This window comes from Sorex fumeus, unplaced genomic scaffold, assembly GCF_029834395.1.
Source record: "Sorex fumeus unplaced genomic scaffold, SorFum_2.1 ptg000098l, whole genome shotgun sequence".
NCBI classification, from domain to species: Eukaryota; Metazoa; Chordata; class Mammalia; order Eulipotyphla; family Soricidae; genus Sorex; species Sorex fumeus.
The window spans coordinates 55,771,071-55,792,844 of NW_026606155.1; the positions used below are offsets into that span (position 1 = coordinate 55,771,071).

Genomic DNA, 21,774 nt, shown 5'->3' on the forward strand with positions numbered 1-21,774 from the left:
AAAACAATAAAGACATCCATATTGGGGGTAGCAAGAGAAAACATTCTGTAATGTGAATTATCATTTGAAATTTGGTTCCAATAATTCATTTTCTAATGTACCTAATCATGATGGTGCCTAAGATAGAGCACCAAGTTTACTCCTTATTTCTTTCCAATCCCTCTACATGTGACATATTCAAGAATATAAAGCAATTATAGTTTTTCTGTACCTGAGGTTGGGATCATCATCCTACGATCCTGGTCCCATGGAGGTGAGAGGGAACCAGTGTCGGATGGTGCTCTATGAGGATCAGTTAAGCGATCACTTGATTCTCCTCTTTCATTAGCCATGTGATGATCCAGAGGATTCCCTGGGCCTCTTGAGCCTAATTAAAAGGAGGGAAATGGTAGTTACTAATAAAATAGTATACAAGACCTTTAATCAAATAAAGACACTTTATAAAAAGTAAAAACAATCAGATTCCAACAAAATTTCCCTAAAATACTATAACTATCCTACCAAAGTCATTTTTAGGACAATAAGAAAAGGTAATTTTGTCACATTAATAAATAAATACTTGACAAAAATTATTGTTGCTTAGACTGATATTAATATTTGCCAACAGTACAGGAATTCTTTCAAAGTCACTTTAAGGGTTATACACTTACTCAAATATTCTGCATTTACACAAAGTATTTTTAGAACAATATTCTCGGAAATGTACTCAGGTTGAGTCACTCTAAAAATTACATCTCAATGTCATTTAATATAATTTTCTACTGCCCCAAAGTGATTTGGACCAATCTAATTACAAGTATTATACCCACCAAAAAATTAGGCTATTTTCTGTTACTAAATATCAAATTCATCCTCAAAAGGTCTATAGCTCTGAAAGCAAATTTAAATAAACTACAATTTCAAAAACAGCAACTCTACTGAAACAAATGCTTTAAATAAAATAACATTTATTTGGCAAAAAAATCTGGTATGTTTATATTTAGAAATGAGAAGAATAGTGCTATGTTTATTTGGTTCTGGGGTCACACCTGGTAGTGCTTGAGGGCTACTCCAGGCTCTGTGCTGGGGTCACTCCCTTGAAGTGCTTAAGAGGCATGTGTTGCCAGGGATCAAGACAGCATCTCCTTTACACAAAGCATCCACCAGTCCATTTGAGCTACCTCTCTGGCATAAGGGAAAGTCATTTTAAAGTTCCCTTCTGAAAGTACAATCTCTTAATAAACAACATTCAATTAAAATGGAAAAAATTGAAATGTTTAAGCATTAAATAACAAAATATATTATAGGCACTGAGGAGAAAATGAGGTCATCTCAAACTTATATTGTCCAACAAAAGTTTGTTCCTGGGGCTCCGGCATTGGCACAAAGAGCTGGTGTGGGACTGGAGCAATAACACAGCGGGTGGGGCGTTTGCCTTGCATAAGGCTGACCGGAGTTCAATTCCCAGCATCCCATATGGTCCCCTGAGCACTGCCAGGGGTAATTCCTAAGTGCAGAGCCAGGAGTAACCCCTGTGCATCTCCAGGTGTGACCAAAAAGCCAAAAAAAAAAAAAAATCGTTGCCATGCATACTCTGCCTTTAGGAGCCCAGATTCAAACCCCTGGTAACCATAAGTACAGTCTTGGGAGTAAGTCTCAAGCACTGCCAGTTGCCAAAACTGAACTTAAAAACTTTCTTTTTTTCAGGACCAGAACAACAGTACAGCGGGTAGGGCATCTGCTTTGCACATGGCCAACCCAGGTTCAATCCCCACATTCCATATGGCCCCCTGAGCACCGCCAAGAGTGATTCCTGAGTGCAGAGTCAGGAGTAACCCCTGAGGATTGATGAGTAGAACCCAAAAAAGGAGGGAAAAAAGCTTTCCTTTTTCTTAATAATCTCTCTAAACTGCTTTCCACATTTCAGTACCTCATTTAAGGGAAAATACTAAAACTAATTTTCTTGAACTTAATACAAACCAGCGTAAACATTCTCTTTTTGGTGGGCTGGCATATCTAGCAGGTAGGTTGTGTTCAAGTGCCTGAAATCAATCTCTCCTGCCCTAAACAATTATATAGGTCAACTCTCTTATTACCAGGTAAAAGATCATAAACTTGAAAATGTTAAGATTTAAAAATTTTATTAATAACAAATTTATATACAACTTATTAAAAATTACTTTGCCTGTATTTTTAATCTTGCTCAAAATTATTTCAACAAAACTTTCAAATTTAAAACTTGTTTATAACATACTTAAAATGTCTAAGGCTTTCTAACAAATAGTAAAACACCATGGCAAATAAACATACTATTCTTGAAAGTAATTTTAAAAGAGAGGAAAGAATTTGAGTAGGAGAGGAGAAATGAAAGGTAATTTTCAAAGTTGCTCCAAATATTCAGTTGGCTACAAGCAATCCTTGACTTATGTCATTAGTTAAGTAATTATCTAATTACTTAAATTTGCAGTTCCATCAATAAAACTTCTTTCTGGCTTCTTTGTTTCAGGCTGTTAGCCATAACTCATTATGGTGAATGAAATTAATCTACTCTAAATAACCAATTTTTAAAAAGTGAAATAAATTATAACTGAATATAAAATATCTGTGAGATTAAAAAAAAATACATGCCACATACCTAGGCCTGAGCACTGACACATCTGCCCAGTTGGCTAAGTTATCAATGGGAGATGGTCCAGGGACTCCAGAGCTTGGCTTCACAAGGCCCCCAGCAATCCCCTCTCCCCACTCCCAAAAAAATGGGGACTAAGGGATGACAATAAAGAAGAAACGATCAACTCTTAAAAATCAAGAATTTGTGGCTGACAACCTAAAAACTTTGGAGTTCAAGAACAACAAGGTTCTTTATCTTGAAACTTGATCATAATTCAAAAGACTTTTAAAGTAACTTAATAAAGTGAACAGGGGCTGGAGCAATAGCACAGCGGATAGGGTGTTTGCCTTGCATGCGGCCAACCCGGGTTCGATTCCCAGCATCCCATATGGTCCTCTGAGCACCGCCAGGGGTAAATTCCTGAGTGCAGAGTCAGGAGTAAACCCCTGTGCATCGCCAGGTGTGACCCAAAAAGCCAAAAATAAATAAATAAATAAAGTGAACAAAATATAGGGTGAGGGGGACACACTCAGCTATACGCCTAACTCTATGCTCAGGGGACCATATGGAATGCCAGGGATCAAAGCTGGGTCAGCCGTGTGCAAGGCAAGTGCCTTACCTACTGTACTATCTCTCTAGCTCTCAATTTTTTTTACTTCTTATTCTATCTTATCAAAACACAATTTATACTAGGTTTCCCTCTATGATATTCTCTATGATTTGTTGCCTACTGTCTGAACCCCATCAAATATGGTGTGGTAATTACAGAAAATGGGTAGAGTGTCATATCATAAAGGTAAATATTTATATGCCTCTCAGAGAATCCAGCAAGCTACTGAGAGTATCCCGCCCGCACAGCAGAGCCTGGCAAGCTTACATGGCATATCCGATATGCCAAAAACAGTAACAATAACAGGTCTTATTCCCCTGACCCTGAAAGAGCCTCTAATACGTTGGAAACAAAAGTAAGGAGAGGCTGCTAAAATCTCAGGGCTGGGATGAATGGTGACATTACTGGCGCCCACTCTAGTAAATAAATGAACAACGGGATGACAGTCATACAGCGATACTAGGTTATAATATCATTGTATTTTTATGTGCTTTTTTAGGTCATTTTATATTATGTAGTAAAAGATATAGTTAAGGGGCTGGAGCGATAGCACAGTGGGTAGGGCATTTTGCCTTGCACACTGCCAACCCAGGTTCAATTCCCAGCATCCCATATGGTCCCCCCGAGCACCGCCAGGAGTAATTCCTGAGTGCATGAGTCAGGAGCCCTGTGCATCGCCGGGTGTGATCCAAAAAGAAAAAAAAAAAAAGAAAAGAAAAGAAAAGGTATAGTTAAATATGATTTTAAATTATATAAATCAATTGTTCAAATACAATTATTTTTATGTGTATGACTCGCATTATGTATATGGTGCGAGTGATAAATACAAAATTAGATGACACTGAAATTCTTTTCCAAACAAAAGTAAACAGCAAGTACAAGGAATGCATGTATTTTCCAAAAGTCTATTTTAAGGATCATTTTTGAGAGATAAGTTGAGATGAGAATAAAAGGGAAGAAATCTAGAATAATAAATACGTTTAAATATACCTCTTCCTCCTCCCCCTGGAAGCAAAGGTGAGAGTCTGAGTGGACCCTCCAACAAAGTTGGAGGGGAGAGAAAAGCTCTCGTTTCAGATGAAGGTCGACCCAATGGTGAGGGACCATATGGGGAATGCTCTGGAATAATTAAAACAGCATATTTAAATTCGTAATTTCAATTAACTACACTACAGATTAGAATTCCACTTCAACAATTACCTTCAGGTCATCCTACCAACAATTTATGTTTAATCCGTACACTAATTCTGCCTTGGATTTTACTAAAACAAAATTAAATATGGAACCCAGTGCTTTAAAGTCTGTCAAATGGACACTTTAGTCAACAGAAGTATTATTCTCTTGGTAACTAATACACTTGAAGAATCACAGATTACTAGGTATTTTGGAGCTTTAAGGAGATTTACATGACATGAAGTTTGTTTGTTTAAAAAAAAAAAACACTATTTTTCCAGTACTTCAGCAACTGAAGGATGTAATCTGAAAGGGCTCAGTATAAATCTGGGCTCATTTAGTCAAGAAAGACTATAATGGACCAGTAATTATTTGGATCAATAAGTTTTAAAACTAAAACAAAATAAACAAAAAACAGTATTTGGGAGCATCAGCTAATACTTTTGATTACCAATGAAAAGATAGTCTTGGCAAACCAATTCATCAAATAAATTACCATTTAAAAACATATAAATCAAGAGCCCTATCATTTTACAAGCTTCACTACTCCCAAGTAATGATTATTCTTTCAAAGACTAAAAATTTACATAAAAAAAACCTAAAAATCACCAAAATATTTTCAAATGTTAATATTTACTGTATAACTTATATAATATAGTTATAAAAGAGCAAAGCATTGTTTGCCCAAAGGACTTGCATTAATCAGACAAAAATTTCTTCTTTATAATTTCTTTTCTGAAATTTGCATTATTTGCTGTTTCTACAACTCAAAAACACGTTCATGTTAATGAAACTCCCTAAAGTAACTTTTATAGCATTAACAGCTATCAAAATGTAATTACACAAAAAATAAGGGTAGGTTTATATTCACTCCCTCAGAAAGGTAATTCAGTACAACTAAAATTATTTGTATATCCACAAATATACACATTTTGTCACTTTGTAATTCATGGTGATGGAATAAAAAACAAATTGAAAAATATTATTTAGATATATTTCAGTACTGAAATAGTATGAGATCATTAAAGTGGCTAACTTCTAAAAAGACAAAAATAGTCAATATACCTTGGAAAGAAATCGTCCCCTCTTGGGTGTAATTAAATCAACAAAAGCTCAAATTATTAATGTTTTCCCAACTTTCTGTTATTATCATTATTATTTTTGCTGTGCGAGGGATCAAACCCAGGGTTCCGCACATGAAAGGCAAATGCTCTACTACTAAATGCTAAATACTAAATACTAAATGCTAAAGGCAAATGCTCTATCCCTGGCTACTCACCTTTCAAACAAGTACTTTTAAATACCTTGAAAAGAAACTTTTTGTTTCATTCTTACAAGCCAAGTGAATTCCAAAGAATTAATAATACGTGGACAGTCACAAGGCTATTCCTTTAATCACTTCTTGTTCATTCTTCAAAATAAATAATTTATTAGTATCTTACTATAAACCAAGCCCTTTGCATTTTTTGTGCTCTGGTACTAAATATAACATCAGTTTATACAGCCCCACTGAGAAAAGGAGGCAGCCATTAAGTGCGAGGGAAATAAAACTGAAAAGACCTGAGATTGTAAAATAATTATGTTGTGATTCTAATTCCAAGATCTAGAGTTGCTTATGATAATGTCAATTTATACTAATATAAACTGTGCAACAGATATATGTAGTTTAAGTAAGAGGTTAAGAAAAAAAAGACTACCTCTGCCAAACGCTGTATTTGGAACATCAAATGCATAAGGATCTTTCTCTAAAAGTTCAAATTTAAGTTCTGTTTCAGTTAATCTGCAAATGAAAAAACATCCCTAAATTACTGGTCCAAAAGCAGCAGCCACATTTCAAGGAAAAAACACTATTAATACAAGCTACTCCTTATACAAAATGCACATTGAAGAAACAGATCCTTTAAAATTACTTCACCAAAATTCTTAAATCCCCCAGTACTTATTTTGAACAATTTCTTTCTGTATAGAGACAATGACATCCTGTTAAAGTTTAAAATTGTTTTGTTATCTACTCAATACTAGATTACAAGGAGTACTATATTACAGAATTTAAATTTTAGAAATAAGGTATCAAAGTCAATCAGTTCAAGTTTGTCATCTCACTACTAAAAACAACTGAGGATTTTAAATGATGCATCCAAAATAAAAGTGCCACGAGTAAAACAATGGACTCCTGGCTCTGTGTCACGTAAGTTTTCCATTGTAATGTTACCCATATGACTCCAATTATAACATACAACAGGAATCTGATGAGCTCATTCTACCAGCCTAAAGGCTTTACCTTTTAAAATGTGACATTTAAATGAGCCTTATTTTTGTTTTAGTATTTAACTACTGGACTGGAAATGAAACGCAAGTCATTTCAATTTTTGAGTACAAATGGCAAAAAAAAAAAAAAACTAATATTGGATAGTAACAGAACATCCTGCCAAGAAATTAGAAGACACAAAACTTTTACAAACTTACAAGACAGCATTCACTCTTCCTTTTTATTGTATATGGTACACTTTTATTCTCCCTTTCATTTACTACTGTAACACAATTTCATCTAATATAAGCAGATAATGAGAAATATTTACTGCATCCACATAACCATTAAAAAATGCTACTATGCAAAGAATTACTTTGTCAGAGACTGACTCCTCTCTTTCTCTCCCTTGATCTCCCTCCTTTTCTGCTATACTAATATTTTTTTGTTACACTTCTTATATATAATAAGCATTTAAGTTTCCTTCTGTTAGAATGACCTAAGATAAAGCGTTTAAAACTCCTGATAAAAAATTATTTCTTATTATTAATATTTTCTACTGTAATCTTTATTTATCATAACTGAATTAACTAATAAAATAACTAAAAATAAAAGCAATAATGAAAGTTTTCCAATTTCCCACTAAGATACTTACTTTTGTCTGTTCTGAGCATTTTCTTTCTTTAAGTCATTGAGATTTCTTTCAGCAGTCCGAGCTGCCAACTTAAAGAAAACAACATATTTTTTACAATACATTATATAAACTTTAAAAATAAGTATGTATAGATATTATTATAGTCACTGTATACAATTATATAAATCACCTAAATACTTATAACAGTAAACTCGGTAAAAAAAAAAAATTAACATAGCGACTAACTTTAAAAAGAAATTATGGCCAGATAGCAAAATGGATTGGAAAGCAAGCTTTGCATTTGGGAGGAATGAGTTCGATCCATTATGATACACTCAGTACCACCAGCAATGCCTGAGTGTAGAATCAAGAATAAGCCTGAAGAGTGACCTGCCACAGAGGCAGGGTGGGATGGGGGGGTTGGGGAGGGTGGGAGGGATACTGGGATTGGTGAGGGTGGAGAATGGGCACTGGTGGAGGGGTGGGTACTTGATCATTGTATAACTGAAACCCAAGCACAAAAATTTGTAAGTCTACAACTGTACCTCAAGGTGTTTCACTATTAAAAATTTTTTTAAAAAAAGAAGCCTGAACACCCACAGGTGTGGTTCAAAAACACAAACACACACACAATTTTTAAATATCAAATATAGTAGCATTATTTATTTCCTCTTTGTACTTTCTACATGAAAGTTTGTTTATTGTCTGTTTTCTTTTGGGGTCACACCCAGAAATGATCGGTGGTTACTTCTCACTCTGTATTCAGAAATCAATCCTGGTGGGCTCAGGGACCATGTAAGATGCCCAAGATCTAACTGGGTTGGCCACATACAAGTTAAGTGCCCTACCCAATGTACATTGCTCTGGCCCCTATTGTTTATTATTTTATAAAAATTTGAAAAATATCTTCATCATTACACACACAGGGCACACTTTCTGCATGTTTTAAAGTGTGTTACCATTTGCTAAAGAAAAAAATTTCAGGGCAAGAGAGATAGTACAATGGATAAAGTGCATGCCTTTGCACAAGGTCGACCTGAGTCAATCTCTGACGCCATATGATCCACCAAGCCCTGCCAAGAGTGACACCTGAGCACAGAGCCAGGAGTAAGACATTAGCATCACTTTCTGTGAACCATGAAACAAACAAAAACAAAAAAAGGAGTGAAAAGAACAAGGCTTAAAACCTAACAGAACCAAATTTTTCTCTACTCTTCATTTCTGACCATGTAAACCTGGACTGCTCTGGCATCTGAAAAACTTAAATTATAAGGGCTGGAGCAATTATACAGCGGGTAAGGTGTTTGCCTTGCATGCAGCCGACCCAGGTTCAACTCCTGGCACCAAGCCTCAAAAGGAGTGATCCCTAAGTACTGCCAGGTGTGGGCAAAAAAACCCATGAATTATAATATCTATATTACAGTTATGAATAAATCTCTCCTCTTTCTCTTTTTTCCTCCCCCTTCCCCCTCCCCTCCTCCCTTCTCCACCTCCCTCCCCTCCACTCTCCTCTCCTCTCCCTTCCTTTCCCCCCTCCACCTTTCTCTCTGAGCCATCTTTTAAAAATCACCTGCGTCTGCCACAAACTGATGCACCTGTTAGAAAGTGGTGGGGAGGGGCCGAAGTGATAATACAGTGGTAGGGTGTTGCCCTTGCATGCAGCCAATTCGAGTTCACTCTCTGGCATCCCATATAGTTCCCTGAGCACTGCCAGGAATAATTTCTGAGTGCCGAGCCAGGAGTAACCCCTGAGCACCTCTGTGTGTGTGCGACCCAAAAAGTCAAAAAAAAAAAAAAAGTTAAATACAATGATTTTTTATTAAAAAGAAAGAAAGAAAGAAAGAAAGAAAGAAAGAAAGAAAGAAAGAGAAAGTGGTAAGTAACGTCAACTAAATTTATCTCAAAACCCAGTTTAAGGCTGAGAAAAAAACACAAAAATGAGTGTTTGCTTGCCAGGCACATAGATGACTCGAGTTCATTCCCTGGAAGCACATAGGGTCCTCTGAGCCCTACCCGGAGAGATCCCTGAGTGCAGAGCCAGGAGGAAGCCCTCAGCACTGCCACATATGATCCAAATGAAAAATAAAGAAATAAAAACCCAGTTTAATAAAAATTTTCACTTAGCTAGAGCGATAGCACAGCGGTTGGGCGTTTGCCTTGCACGCAGCCAACATGGTCGACCCGAGTTCGATTCCTCCGCCCCTGTCGGAGAGCCCGGCAAGCTACCGAGAGTATCTCGCCCGCACGGCAGAGCCTGGCAAGTTTCCCATGACGTATTCAATATGCCAGATACAGTAACAACAAAGTCTCCAATGGAGACGTTACTGGGCCCGCTCGAGCAAATCGATGAACAACGGGAGGACTGTGACCGTGACCGTTTCACTTAGCTTTTAACCCAGAAACACACAAAATCTTAGAACTGTGAAGGATTTTAACATTCACTATACCTAATTTTTCACCCTTACAATCTCCATGCCAAGTAACATTATCCCTAAAAATATCTTCCAGACTTCTATATAATAATTACTGAATACCAGTAAGTATTAGGTGTCAGGCACAAAGCTAACAACAGTCTTAGGTAAGGTATTTAATCATCACAATAACACTATGAAATAGCAAGTACTGGTATCTCCATCCTATACGTAAGGAAACTGGTGACAGGTGATAGAGCCAAGATAAGTACCTGAACAGGCAGTCTCAAAACCCCATGTATCACCCACTATGCAAAATGCTTCCCCTTAAAGGGCCAATTATTACAAGATTTCTATACATTAGAAGAATCATTCTTATAACCAAGTCAAAATCTGTATCCTTATTTCCTCCATACAGCTCCTCTGAAGTTCTGACATACCATTTTACATATTGGTCTCTTCCCTAAGATGTATCAATTACTTAACATTGAGAATCAGGTGGCATGCTAGTGTTAATTTTATGAGTGAAATATCAGCTGTGTGATTTTCAACCTTATACTCCTGCAGACTGACACTCGTCCAAGGATTGGTGGTTGAAAACCACTGATTTAGCCCAATGCCACTGATTTATACAAGAGAAAATAAACACAGATAATTTTTTTTAAAACAGATAATTTTAAGTTATTTGTACACAAATAATTAATGGTAATCCAGTGTCCTGGAGCAAGAATCCACAAAAAAAAGTGGCTTTTCCCAGAAAAAAATATAAGCTTCCTGTGACTAATGTGCTGATGCTGACTTATTTTTTAATCAAAAAATCTTAACTATTTAAAAAGTACCATCTTTATTTGTCATGTAAAAGTATATCTTTATACACTGTTCATTTAAGTTAGAAAAAAGTAATTTTTTAAAAAAGGTTAGGGGGCTGGAGCAATAGCACAGCAGGTAGGGCATTTGCCTTGCACGCAGCCGACCCGGGTTCGATAACCAGCATCCCATATGGTCCCCTGAGCACTGCCTGAGTAATTCCTGAGTGAATAAGCCAGGAGTAGCCTCTGTGCATCGCTGGCTGTGACCCAAAAACCAAAAAAAAAAAAAAAAAAAAAACCTTAAGAGTGGCTGGAGCATTAGCACAGGGGTAGGGCATTTGCCTTGCACACAGCCGACTCAGGTTCAATTCCCAGCATCCCATATGGTCCTCTGAGCACTGCCAGGGGTAATTCCTGAGTGCAGAGCCAGGAGTAACCCCTGTGCATCATCAGGTGTGACCCAAAAAGAAAAAAAAATGTGGATGTGGAACTGGGGACACCAGTGGTGGGAACTGTGTACTGGTGAAGGGTGTGGGTGTTGGAACACTTTCAATCAAGAACAACTTTCTAACTATCTCACGGTGACTCAATTAAAAAAAAAAAACTTTTTAAAGTCTAAGATAATCTAATACTTACCCAATTATCATGTGCTTTTTTCTCATGGGAAATAATCTGGAAAAAAAAAGTCATTAAAATACTACTGATGACTTTTTTTTAAGTAAAAAATATTCATATTTACCAATTTACCACTATTATTTAGTTCACAAGTCAGAATCACAACTTACTCAAACATCCCTGAGGCATAAATAACACTTTAAGGCAAATTTTCAAGCATATGATCTACTATACTTTTAAAACAAAACAAATAATTTTTTTTGGTCTGATAAGTTTCTATTTTGTGCAATAATCATCTACAGTAATAACTGCTAATTGAGAAAGAACTATCCCGTAATATGTAGACCCAATCTGTAAGACCCCGATTACTACAAATGTTTGTTTACTTATGCAATCCACATTCCCAATGTAAAATAAGACGTGGAAACTTTAAATATTTCTTATCCTGGAATCTTGATCCAGTAGAAATGTTCCACATCACATGCAACATAAAGAGTGGTGTTCAATAGTCAATTCAAATATAGACAAAAATTATTTAGACACACATACAGACACACATACACATATACCTGCCCTTGATAAGAATGAATGGTTCTTTCCAATTCTTCTTCAAGATCTTTGGCTCTCTTCCTATAATAAATAAATAACTTTATTATTGAAATTATTAAGATATCTAGAATTCTTAATTTCATATAAAAAATTCTGATTTCACCTGTTAATCACCTTTAAGAGAATATACAGTATATTTTTTTCTGATATAATTTAACATTAAACTTTAAGAGTATTATAACGGGTAATACAAAAATTTGTAGAAAATATTGATTTATTTTTAAAAAATACTAATTTTAGAAGACTTATTCAGATGCTTCTAACTTTAGCATAATTCTAGGAAATCAATAATCTGTATAATACAAAATACTATGTATCATTATGAAACTAGTAACTCCTTTTTTATGATAAAACTCAAACTTAACTTTTTAATATAAGATTAAATATTCCAACTATTTACAATGCTGCTGAATACTGCACTTGATTTACTTTATATTTTTTATCATTTCCATGGAACTAAAGAGGAGTAAACCCAAGATAAAACCTAGACTTGTAGTTTTGTAAATTTTTAAAATGTTTCCTCAGAACATTTTGTGCCTTATTCCTTTACCAAATATTTCATAGTCTGTTTAAATGTTATACATTCTTCCCCACTGCACCAAAGGGGAATGACTTTGAAATTAATATTCATAAATTTCTTTTGATATTAACACAAACTACAATTGCCCATGCTCAAAGACAACTAATGTGAGATTTAAAATAACAGCGATTGTAACCCAAACATGAAAGCCTGTAACTATCTCACGGTGATTCAATAAAATTTTTAAAAACTTTTAAAAAATAAAATAGTGAAAGAAAAACATATTTTGCATTGGACATTTTCTGCATGACTGCATTAAGTAGATAGACATCTATTAAAATGGATAAAACAAATGGTTTTATCTGGGGTGGTGCTGCTTTATTATTCTTTCTGGTAGCACACCTTCTGCATCTCAAGATGAAAGATGTGGCACAGGAGTGGAGATGCCTACCTTGCATGCATGAGGCCACAAGTTCTGTGAGCCCCAAAACCAAGTGCAACCCAGGGGAATACAAGCAAGCACCACAACCAGACTACAAAGCCCAGCATCCCAACAAAAAAGATAAGGGACGGGTAAAACTTTTAAAATAAGAAAATAAAATATTTAGTACCTATACATCTCCAGCTCTTCAGTTGCATAGCTGATCTTTTCATCTGCTTTAGACAGTTTCTCTTCTTTCTCTAACCGGTAATTTTCTTCTACTGTCAGTTTCCTTCAAACACAAAGTATTTTATTCTTTTACTGTATATCATAAAATAGTAAATCTAAATCAAGTTATATCTTAAAAGTATTAAGCAATGTATACAATACTAATAAAGCCATCACATGCAGGTGGGGGAAAGTACCTGTGTGACCCCCCCCAGTGCAACATTTTATTGTAACTCAAATTATAAAGTACCTGTCTTGTACCGTATTACTAATACAGAAATTCCAAGAGTTTTCTGTAAGAATTTATCATAAAGGAAGCAGGGTAGAACATATGCTTTATATGTGTGGAGGCATGGCACAAAAAAATAAGAGATTTCTAAAAATCATATAAGCAGATAAGTATTAACAAAAATTATTATGAACAGATATTATTTCTCAATCCATCTTTGTTTTGTTGAGGCTCCCAGACAATGATCAGGGGGCCCCAGCGAGCCACTCTTAGAGGTACTCAAGCCAACTGAGCTGGAGTAGTCAACTCCCGGGCCAAGGCCATATGTGCTAGAGTCAAGAAGCAGCATGTGATGAAGACATTAGCTATACCAAACTACACCTTTGAGCTATATCAAGCTTTCTTTATTATTTAACTAAATTATTTAGCTTTATTTAGAGAAATATGAAAAGAGAGACAGAGAGAAAGGAGGGGCAGAGAGGGCGAGAGATCTAGGAAGCTTTCTTTTGGGGGGCAGAGAGAAGTGGGTCACACCTGGAGATGATTAGGGGTTCCTCCTGGCTCTGCACTCAGGAATTAACTCCTGGAGGTACTCAGGGGACCATACGGGATGCCAGGGATCAAACCTGGGTCAGCTGCATACAAGGTCAGTGTCCTATCCTCTGTAATATCTCTCCTGTCCCTTAGCAAGCTTTCTTGATATTGCTCCTGTTAAGGAGCTCCCATCAAGCCTTATTAAAGCATTATACTTAGGCAAGAACTCATCAAATTATGAACCCATTTCAATAACTTTGAGAGAGGGGTTTGGGGCAACACTCAGCAGTGCTCAGAATTTACTCCTGGCTCTGCAGTCAAGGATCACTCCTGGTAGCGCTCAGGGAGACCATATAGGGTGCCAGCAATTGAACCCAAATAGGCAGTGTGCAAGACAAATGCCCTACCCACTGCACTATCACTCAGACCCCATAGTTTCAGTAATTTGAGGACGGGGGTGATGGTTAGGGCCACACCCAGCAGTGCTCAGGGCTCACTTCTGGCTCTACACTTAAGCATCATTCCAGGCTTGCTTGACAGAGGGAGAAGAGGGAGGTACGTGGAGGGTAGGGTGTGCGGGGTGGGAGGGTGGACACCATACGGGGTGTCGGGAATCTAACCCTGGTCGGCTGCATGCAAAACAAGCGCCTACTAACTATACTATCCTCAATAATTATTAAGCTAATTGTTAAGTTAAGATAATGATCAGGTTTCCAAACAACTTCATACACTCATAAACTTACAATAAATCCGAAGTAAAAATTAGCATGTCTACTTACTTCTAATTATTTTAATAGCTAACTACTATTAATATAAATTACTATTATTTAAATAGCCAACTATTATTTTAATAGCTAACTTACTTGTATGTGCTATATTCTTAGACCTCAACAAGTATGATCTAAATTATAGCAGTAAGAAGGATTCTACTGGGTCACAGACATAGAACAGGGGTTAATTCCTTGCATTCTTGCATTCTGCTGGCCCCAATTCAATCTCCTGCATCACATAGCTCTTGGAGAATCTCTGGAAGTATCCTGAACACAGAACTAGAAGTAGCCCCTGAACACTGCCAAGAATGACCCCAAAATCAAAAAACAAAGGTCACTGTTTACAAAAAAAAAGGAATACAGAGATCTAGGTAACTAGACCAATACACAAAGTTAGCTGGCAGTCATTCCCTTATACTATAGTCCCCATGTTATTCCTCATGGTTTCATTAATAACACTGCTCCCTTCAAAAATACCAGGAGACCAGAGAGATAGTACAGCTGGCAGGGTGCTTGCCTTGCATGTGGCTGATCAAAAATTGATCCTCACATGCTATATGGTCCCCCGAGACTGCAGGAGTGATCCCTAAGGGCAGAGCCAGGAATAAGTCCTGAGCACAGTCAGGTGTAGCCCGCAAACAAAAACAAAAAATAAAAAGAATTACTAACAACTACCTCAGAAAAATTAATTTTGAGTCTTAACTATAGATGGCTCCCCATATTAATGAATTTGGGAAGGAACATTATGACTGCCAAGAAGTTATTTAGCACCCTTCCCACTGAGAGATAGTCTTTTGAGACTTCCCCTCACTTTGGGCAGGGAATGTATTCATTATGATGGATATTACACAATGAAAAGAAACCCAATAATACAACTTTTTTTTAAAAAATCACATCTTACTTCACAAGCTTAAAATCACATCTAAATTCACATAAAAAAATTAAGCTTTTATGTGAATGTATATGGGTTATGGAAGGAAAAAGAAATGGCTTGAAGAGATGCCTTTAGTAATTCAGCAAATAACTGCATTGACAGACAAAAAATATGGGAAGAAGTGACTGACACAGAGAAACCAATTTTATTACATATATTTGCAACAGAGCTAACCAACATGTCTACTCATACTCCATGGTTTACAGTATATTAGGAAGTTTAATTAGCAATAATTTGCTATTTAAGTTAAAGAGGGATTTGTGAATCATTTTAGAAATTCCACTTTCATCTATATCCTCGTGTGTGTGTGTGTGTGTTTTGGGCTACACCTGGTGACTTTCAGGTCTTACTCCTGGACCTGCACTCAGGAATCACTTCTGATGATATGGCCATACTACATCACACGCAGGTCTGCTGAGTGCAAAGCTAACACCCGACCCACTATACTATCACTCCAGTCCCTACATCCTCTTTCTTAAAAGTATTTCAAAATCAAGTAACTTTTGGGGCAGAGATAGCTCAAGAGATTGAACACAGGCAAGCAAGTCCCACAGTTTGATATTTAAAAGCACGTGTTACACTCCACCCAGCACCATTGGTTGTGGCCCCGATTAAAGAAATAATTTTAAAATAATGTAACTTTCTTAAATATGAGCTAATAAGATATTACCCAATCACAAACAAGTTTTTGAATATCATGATCTCAATATGCAAAATTTTTAAACTCGCTTAAATTATATTTAGTAAATTTATCAACAAAATTTTTAATTCTTATTACCTGTGAAGTGTCATTTCATTTTCTTGGTACAGTTCAGTCATTACTTTAAGTTTTTGCTGAAGCTTTTGATTCTCACTTTCAAACTGCGTAGTTTCTAATTGCAAAGATGCTTGCTCAGCCTGAAGATTTTTAATATACTCTACAGAAAATTTTTAAAAATCACAAGAGTAAACATTATGGATTAAAAATTAGCATTTAATAAAAGATTTCAAATTACTTAAAATAATACATTACCAATAAACTCCAATGAGAACCGAAAATTTACCATGTATTTTGGTCATCAAAGAGCTTTAAATTTTTAATTAGAAAGCTATACAATTTTATTATTAAAGATTTACCAAAGTCTGATACTCTAATTCTACCATGTAAGTTTCAGTCTGCAAAGCAAAAGTCAATAAAACTCTCAGAAGGAGGGACCAAAGAGATAGTACAGGGGTTACTGTGCTTGCATTCAGCCAAACCCAGTTTGATCCTCAGTACCAGAGGGTCCTATAACAACTGCAGGAGAGACCCCTGAGCAATGACCCAAAAAACAAAATTTTGAAGGCAAATAGTTTAATATTCCCTGTAAAACTACTTTTTCATTATTTTTAGGTACGCAACTTCTCCTTGTAAACAAAATTTTGACATACAAGTTAGTCAAAAATTAGAGTCTTGGGGCCTGAGCAAAAGCACAGAGGATAGGGCCTTTGCCCTGCAGGCAGCTGAACTGGGTTCAATTCCCAGCATTTCATATGGTAGTTGCCCAAGCCTACCCAGAGTTGTTCCTGAGCACAAAGCCAGGTGTGAGACCTGAGTACAGTGGAGTGTGGCCAAAACAAAACAAAAACTCAGAAATTTGGGTTTTAAGTTAAATGCTCCAAAGTCCCATTAGCTAGTTTATGTCAGATTCACAAGGCACACACCACAGCCTCCCAGCGCTACCTTGGTAGCCCTCCAAGAACCATGAAGTGTGATCTTTATTTAAAAGAAAACACACACACACACACACACACACACACACACACACACACACACACACAAACTTTAGCTTAGTTTTGCGGGTTAAATTACCTGACTCAACTATGAAAACAAAAATTATGTAAGAAATCCTGGTTTGATCCTCAGTACAGCGTGATCCCGAGGTACCAGCAGAAGCAATTCCCAAGCAAACCCAGGAGTAGGTCCTGCACCAACCAGGTGTGGCCCAAAAACAAAACAGAAAAACAAAAAATTTAACGGTTTTAAGTATGTTTTGAGTTCAGGCTTGGGACCTTGCCACAAGTATGTGGGAGGCGGAGAGCAGTTAGGATAGGGAAGGGACCATTAATAATGTTTGGAAATAGTCACTCTGGAAAAGAACTGAGTGCTGAAAGAGCGTAGAGGGATACACATGATAAGTTTTCATTATCTGTATTGCAAACCATAATGCTCGAAGGGGAGAGAGAGAGAAAGAGAGGGACAAGAAAAATGCGTGCCATAGAGGCAGGTGGGTGGAGTGGGGTGTGACTGGAGGAAAACTGGGGACACTGGTGGTGGGAAATATACTCTGGTGATGGGATAGATATTGGAACACTGTATGACTGAAACCCAATCATGAAAACTCTGTAATTGTGTTGGGTGGGTCTCACAGTGATTCAACTTAAAAAAATTTTTTTAAATAAAAAATATGTATGTTTTATAACTAGTCCATTTTTTTCAAAAAAACTTGCTTCTAGTCTTAATAATAACATTAATAACTAACCTAAATAACTATATCTATGAACTCTTCTAAGATTACAGTTTTCATCTTCCAAAATGTGTATGAGGGGCTGGAGCCATAGCAATGCAGGTAGGGTATTTGTCTTGCATGCGGCCAACCTGGGTTTGATTCCCGGCATCCTTTGTGGTCCCCCGAGTACCGCCAGGAGTAATTCCTGAGGGCAGAACCAGGAACCAGCCCTGTGCATTGCCGGGTGTAACTCAAAAAGAAAAAAAAAAAAGGTGTATGAATCCCGACTAACCTCCAGAGGCCACTAGACAGTCAGGTTTGGACCCGCAGTGATGAGACAAGTGGAGCCTCATGAGATGGGGATGGAGCTGGTCCTTTCCTCCCCACCCCAACAAGACCCCTAGTCGCTGCCCACAATGGCCTCTCGGACTCCAGATCAAGCTGCTTAAAGGCCATGATCCCAGAGACTCAGAAACAAATTTTGGAACCCAGCAGGTTTTGGCAGAAATCCCTCCAGATTTAATTGTTAAAATTTCAAGATTCCAACATCGCACGGCCACTACTGCAGCCACGCAACATCATATGCTATTCATAATCAGCAATAGAAAACAAATTGTCTACTGTTGCCTTTTCAGCAGATCTGAGTGTTGGGGTAAAATCTCAAACAATAATGGTGGGTCTGGTGTCGAAATATTGAATGTGATCAAAGTAGAGAGAAAGTAATGTGGAAATCATCTGCCCCACAGGTAGGGGGAGGGTGTGGGATGGGGGGGATACTGGGGTTTTTGGTGGTGAAAAATGGGTAGGTGAAGGGACAGGTGTTTCATCATTATATGACCGAGACTTAAACCCGAAAGCTGTGTAACTGCTCTCACAGTGAGTCAATAAAAAAATTTATAAAACAATAAAATAAATAATTATATTTTTCATAAGTATGAAAGAATAGGGCTTTATCAGCAATATAAAACTGGAGATGAACTTTTCACAAACAAAAGTTTAAATAAAATCAGAATGGATCTTCCCACAGTTGATTCTATTTGAGGCATTTTCTTTTTCCTTTTTTGGCTTTTTGGGTCATTCCTAAGCATCATCAGGAATGACTCCTGGCTCTGCACTCAGGAATTACTCCTGGCGGTGCTCAGGTGAATATACAGGATACCAGAGATTAAACCTATGTCAGCCCAGGTTCAAGGAAAAAACATCATACATACTGTACTAATGCTCCAGTCCCTGAGGCAGCATTTTTCTAATAAGTATTTATTTAGAAAAAGTTTAAAAGTATGTAGATTACTAACCTGTAAGCTCTTCTTTTTTATTATCTACTTCAGATAACTGAGTGTAAATTTGGTTCCTTTCTCCTTCAAGAGTTTGTAAAGAAGCATTTAACTTCAAGGAAAGGGAGAAAGAAACAATTAGTCACACTAAACAGGAATAGTTACACCAAAAAATCTTCCACTATAGTATCCCAAACTTATAATGCTCTTTTATCACTGATGAAATCGCCATCTAGAAAATACAGTCAGCAATGAAATTGCAATTTGGGAGATTTAGCAAAGTTATCCATAGCTGTAAACCTCAGAACAGGAATAAAAACAGCAATTATTTTCCTTCCATTTACTTTCAACACGTAAGTTTGACTGAGCAATCCTAAACCTTCACCACTAAAACTTAACATAGGTCACAGGCCAGTAAAGATCAGGATACCACTATTAGGATCAAAAAGTGATGGAATAAACTGGAAGAAAATAAATCTAGTATTTACTCCTCAAAATATATTGAGATAAAAGAAAAATATATAGATACAAGGAAGACTCTCAAAGAAAAAAATAAAAGAAAATATACTAAATATTTCTTATTCCTTATCCAAAGAAATTAGGGCACACACTGCAAATATTTGTTGATAAATCTTTAAAATTAGAGGCCAGAAAGGCCTGGAACATGATAAAAGTGGAAGGGCACTTGCCTTTCACACTGCCATCCTTGGTTTGATCCCCAGCATCCCATAAGGTCTCCTGAGCACTGCCAAGAGTGATTCCTAACTGTTCCTAACTGTAGAGCCAGGAGTAACCACTGAGAATCCTCGAGATACCCCCCCCATATATATATATATATATATATATATATATATATATATACATATATACATATATATACACACACTTATATATATGTATATTTTTATATATATTTTTACATAATTTTTTACATTTTTACATATGTATATAATTAGGTAAAGGTAAGGGGGTGGACCAATAATACAGCAAGTAAAGCACTTGCCTTGAATGTGGCTGACCCAGGTTCAATCCCTGGTACCAGGAGTGATCCCTGAACACAGAGCAAGGACTAGTCCCCTGAGCACTGGCAGGGTGTGGCCCAAATAGCCAAAACAGAGAAAACAACAGCTTGCTCTCTCAGATTCATGTTCTTTCTTGAATAGTATCTTGCATGTTTATCTTTATGAACCTTTGCTTGCTTTTTCTTCCCTGGAGAAGTCAAAGTTATCTTAAACAGGTACTTTGTCTCCTTCTCTCCCCTCTCATCTTTATTTTTGGTTTTTGTTTGTTTGTATTTGGGCCATACCTGGCAATGCTCAAATGTTAGTTATTTCTGGCTCTGCAGTCAGGGATCACTCCGGGCACTACTCAGGGGAACACATGGGGAGCCAGGGATCAAATAAGCCATATGCAAAGAAAACACATTACCCACTATATTGTCACTCTGGCCCCATCCCTTCACATGTTTCTATGTAAATTTTAATAAAAACTACCTTGCGTCACAAAAAAAAAATGGAAGAAAGAAAATTGATGAAACTGATTTTATACTGTAATTATAAAATAAAGGGCTTTTTTTAAGTAGACACTAAGCATATATGAGTTTAATTCATGTTACATTTCTTTCTCTTTTATACATTAATACAAACCTTAGCTGCATAAATCAGTTTCTTCAAAGCTCCTTTTGGTTGGTTTTCTATAAACAAAAGAAAATCACAACAATAAGAAAGCAGTAAAAGAGCTGGAGAGATAGTAGAGCAGGTAGGGCATTTGCCTTGCATGCAGTTGACCTGAGTTCAATTTCCAGCACCCCATATTGTCCCCCATGCAATGCCAGTAGTAATTCCTCAATGCAGAGTCAAGAGTAGCCTCTGGACATCACCAGATGTGGTCCAAAAACAAAAAGAAAACAGTACATCACCAAAACACACATTTCCAAATAATTTAATTACTTCATTCAACTGAAGACTTAATATAGTCCCCCACCAACATTCTCTTCATGTTATTTATAATATAATATAGGGCAAAATGACCTTGAACCTACTTTAAATAAAAATAAACCAAAAAAGTTCTGGAAGTACCATATTTTGACTTAACAAGGTTCTATACCAGTTAAGTCCAAGGATCTATCTAAATGATGCACACAGGGGCTGGAGCAATAGCACAGCGGGTAGGGCGTTTGCCTTGCACGCGGCCGACCTGAGTTCAATTCCCAGCATCCCATATGGTCCCCTGAGCGCCACCAGGAGTGATTCTTGAGTGCAGAGCCAGGAATAACCCCTGTGCATTACCGGGTGTGACCCAAAAAGCAAAAAATAAATAAATAAATAAAAAATAAATAAATGATGCACACAATCTCAACTAAGAATTCATCAGCCTATGAATGAAGTTATCTTCCAAATGAAATATCACTGAAAATCAGGTCCCCAAGAGCAGCTGAGGCTGTACTCTCCCCCACCATTGATGCAGAGGCCTGCCATACACAGAACAGATGAGCCCCGAAAACAGGGTCGACCTACAGGTCAGGAGTCAATGCCTTTTCCCAAGTAGTGGCCACTAATGTGGCAGTAAAATAATCTCCATCCCTCAACAGAGCACCCCCAGAGATCTCCCTTACAGTGTGGGGGGGAAGGGGGGGGACAGAGGAGTGCGGGTATTGAAGGTGCTGACAGTGAAGTAAAAAGACACACGCCAAGACTA

General features: G+C 37.0%; 1 protein-coding gene across 7 annotated transcripts in view; it reads right to left on the reverse strand.

Annotated features, from left to right (window-relative positions):
• The window catches only part of MIA2 (MIA SH3 domain ER export factor 2), a 94,901-nt gene that overhangs the window by 16,163 nt on the left and 56,964 nt on the right, over positions 1-21,774 (reverse strand). For 5 of the 7 annotated variants that reach the window (XM_056133769.1, XM_056133768.1, XM_056133772.1 and 2 more), the window contains 10 exons: positions 20,724-20,770; positions 19,099-19,189; positions 16,114-16,252; positions 12,831-12,932; positions 11,660-11,720; positions 11,112-11,147; positions 7,277-7,344; positions 6,071-6,153; positions 4,191-4,319; positions 212-367 (listed from right to left, as the gene is read on the reverse strand). In XM_056133769.1, coding sequence (XP_055989744.1) covers positions 212-367; positions 4,191-4,319; positions 6,071-6,153; positions 7,277-7,344; positions 11,112-11,147; positions 11,660-11,720; positions 12,831-12,932; positions 16,114-16,252; positions 19,099-19,189; positions 20,724-20,770 — 912 coding nt within the window. The remainder of the gene's footprint in view (positions 1-211; positions 368-4,190; positions 4,320-6,070; positions 6,154-7,276; positions 7,345-11,111; positions 11,148-11,659; positions 11,721-12,830; positions 12,933-16,113; positions 16,253-19,098; positions 19,190-20,723; positions 20,771-21,774) is intronic. The other 2 variants (XM_056133774.1, XM_056133770.1) reach the window with 1 other exon arrangement.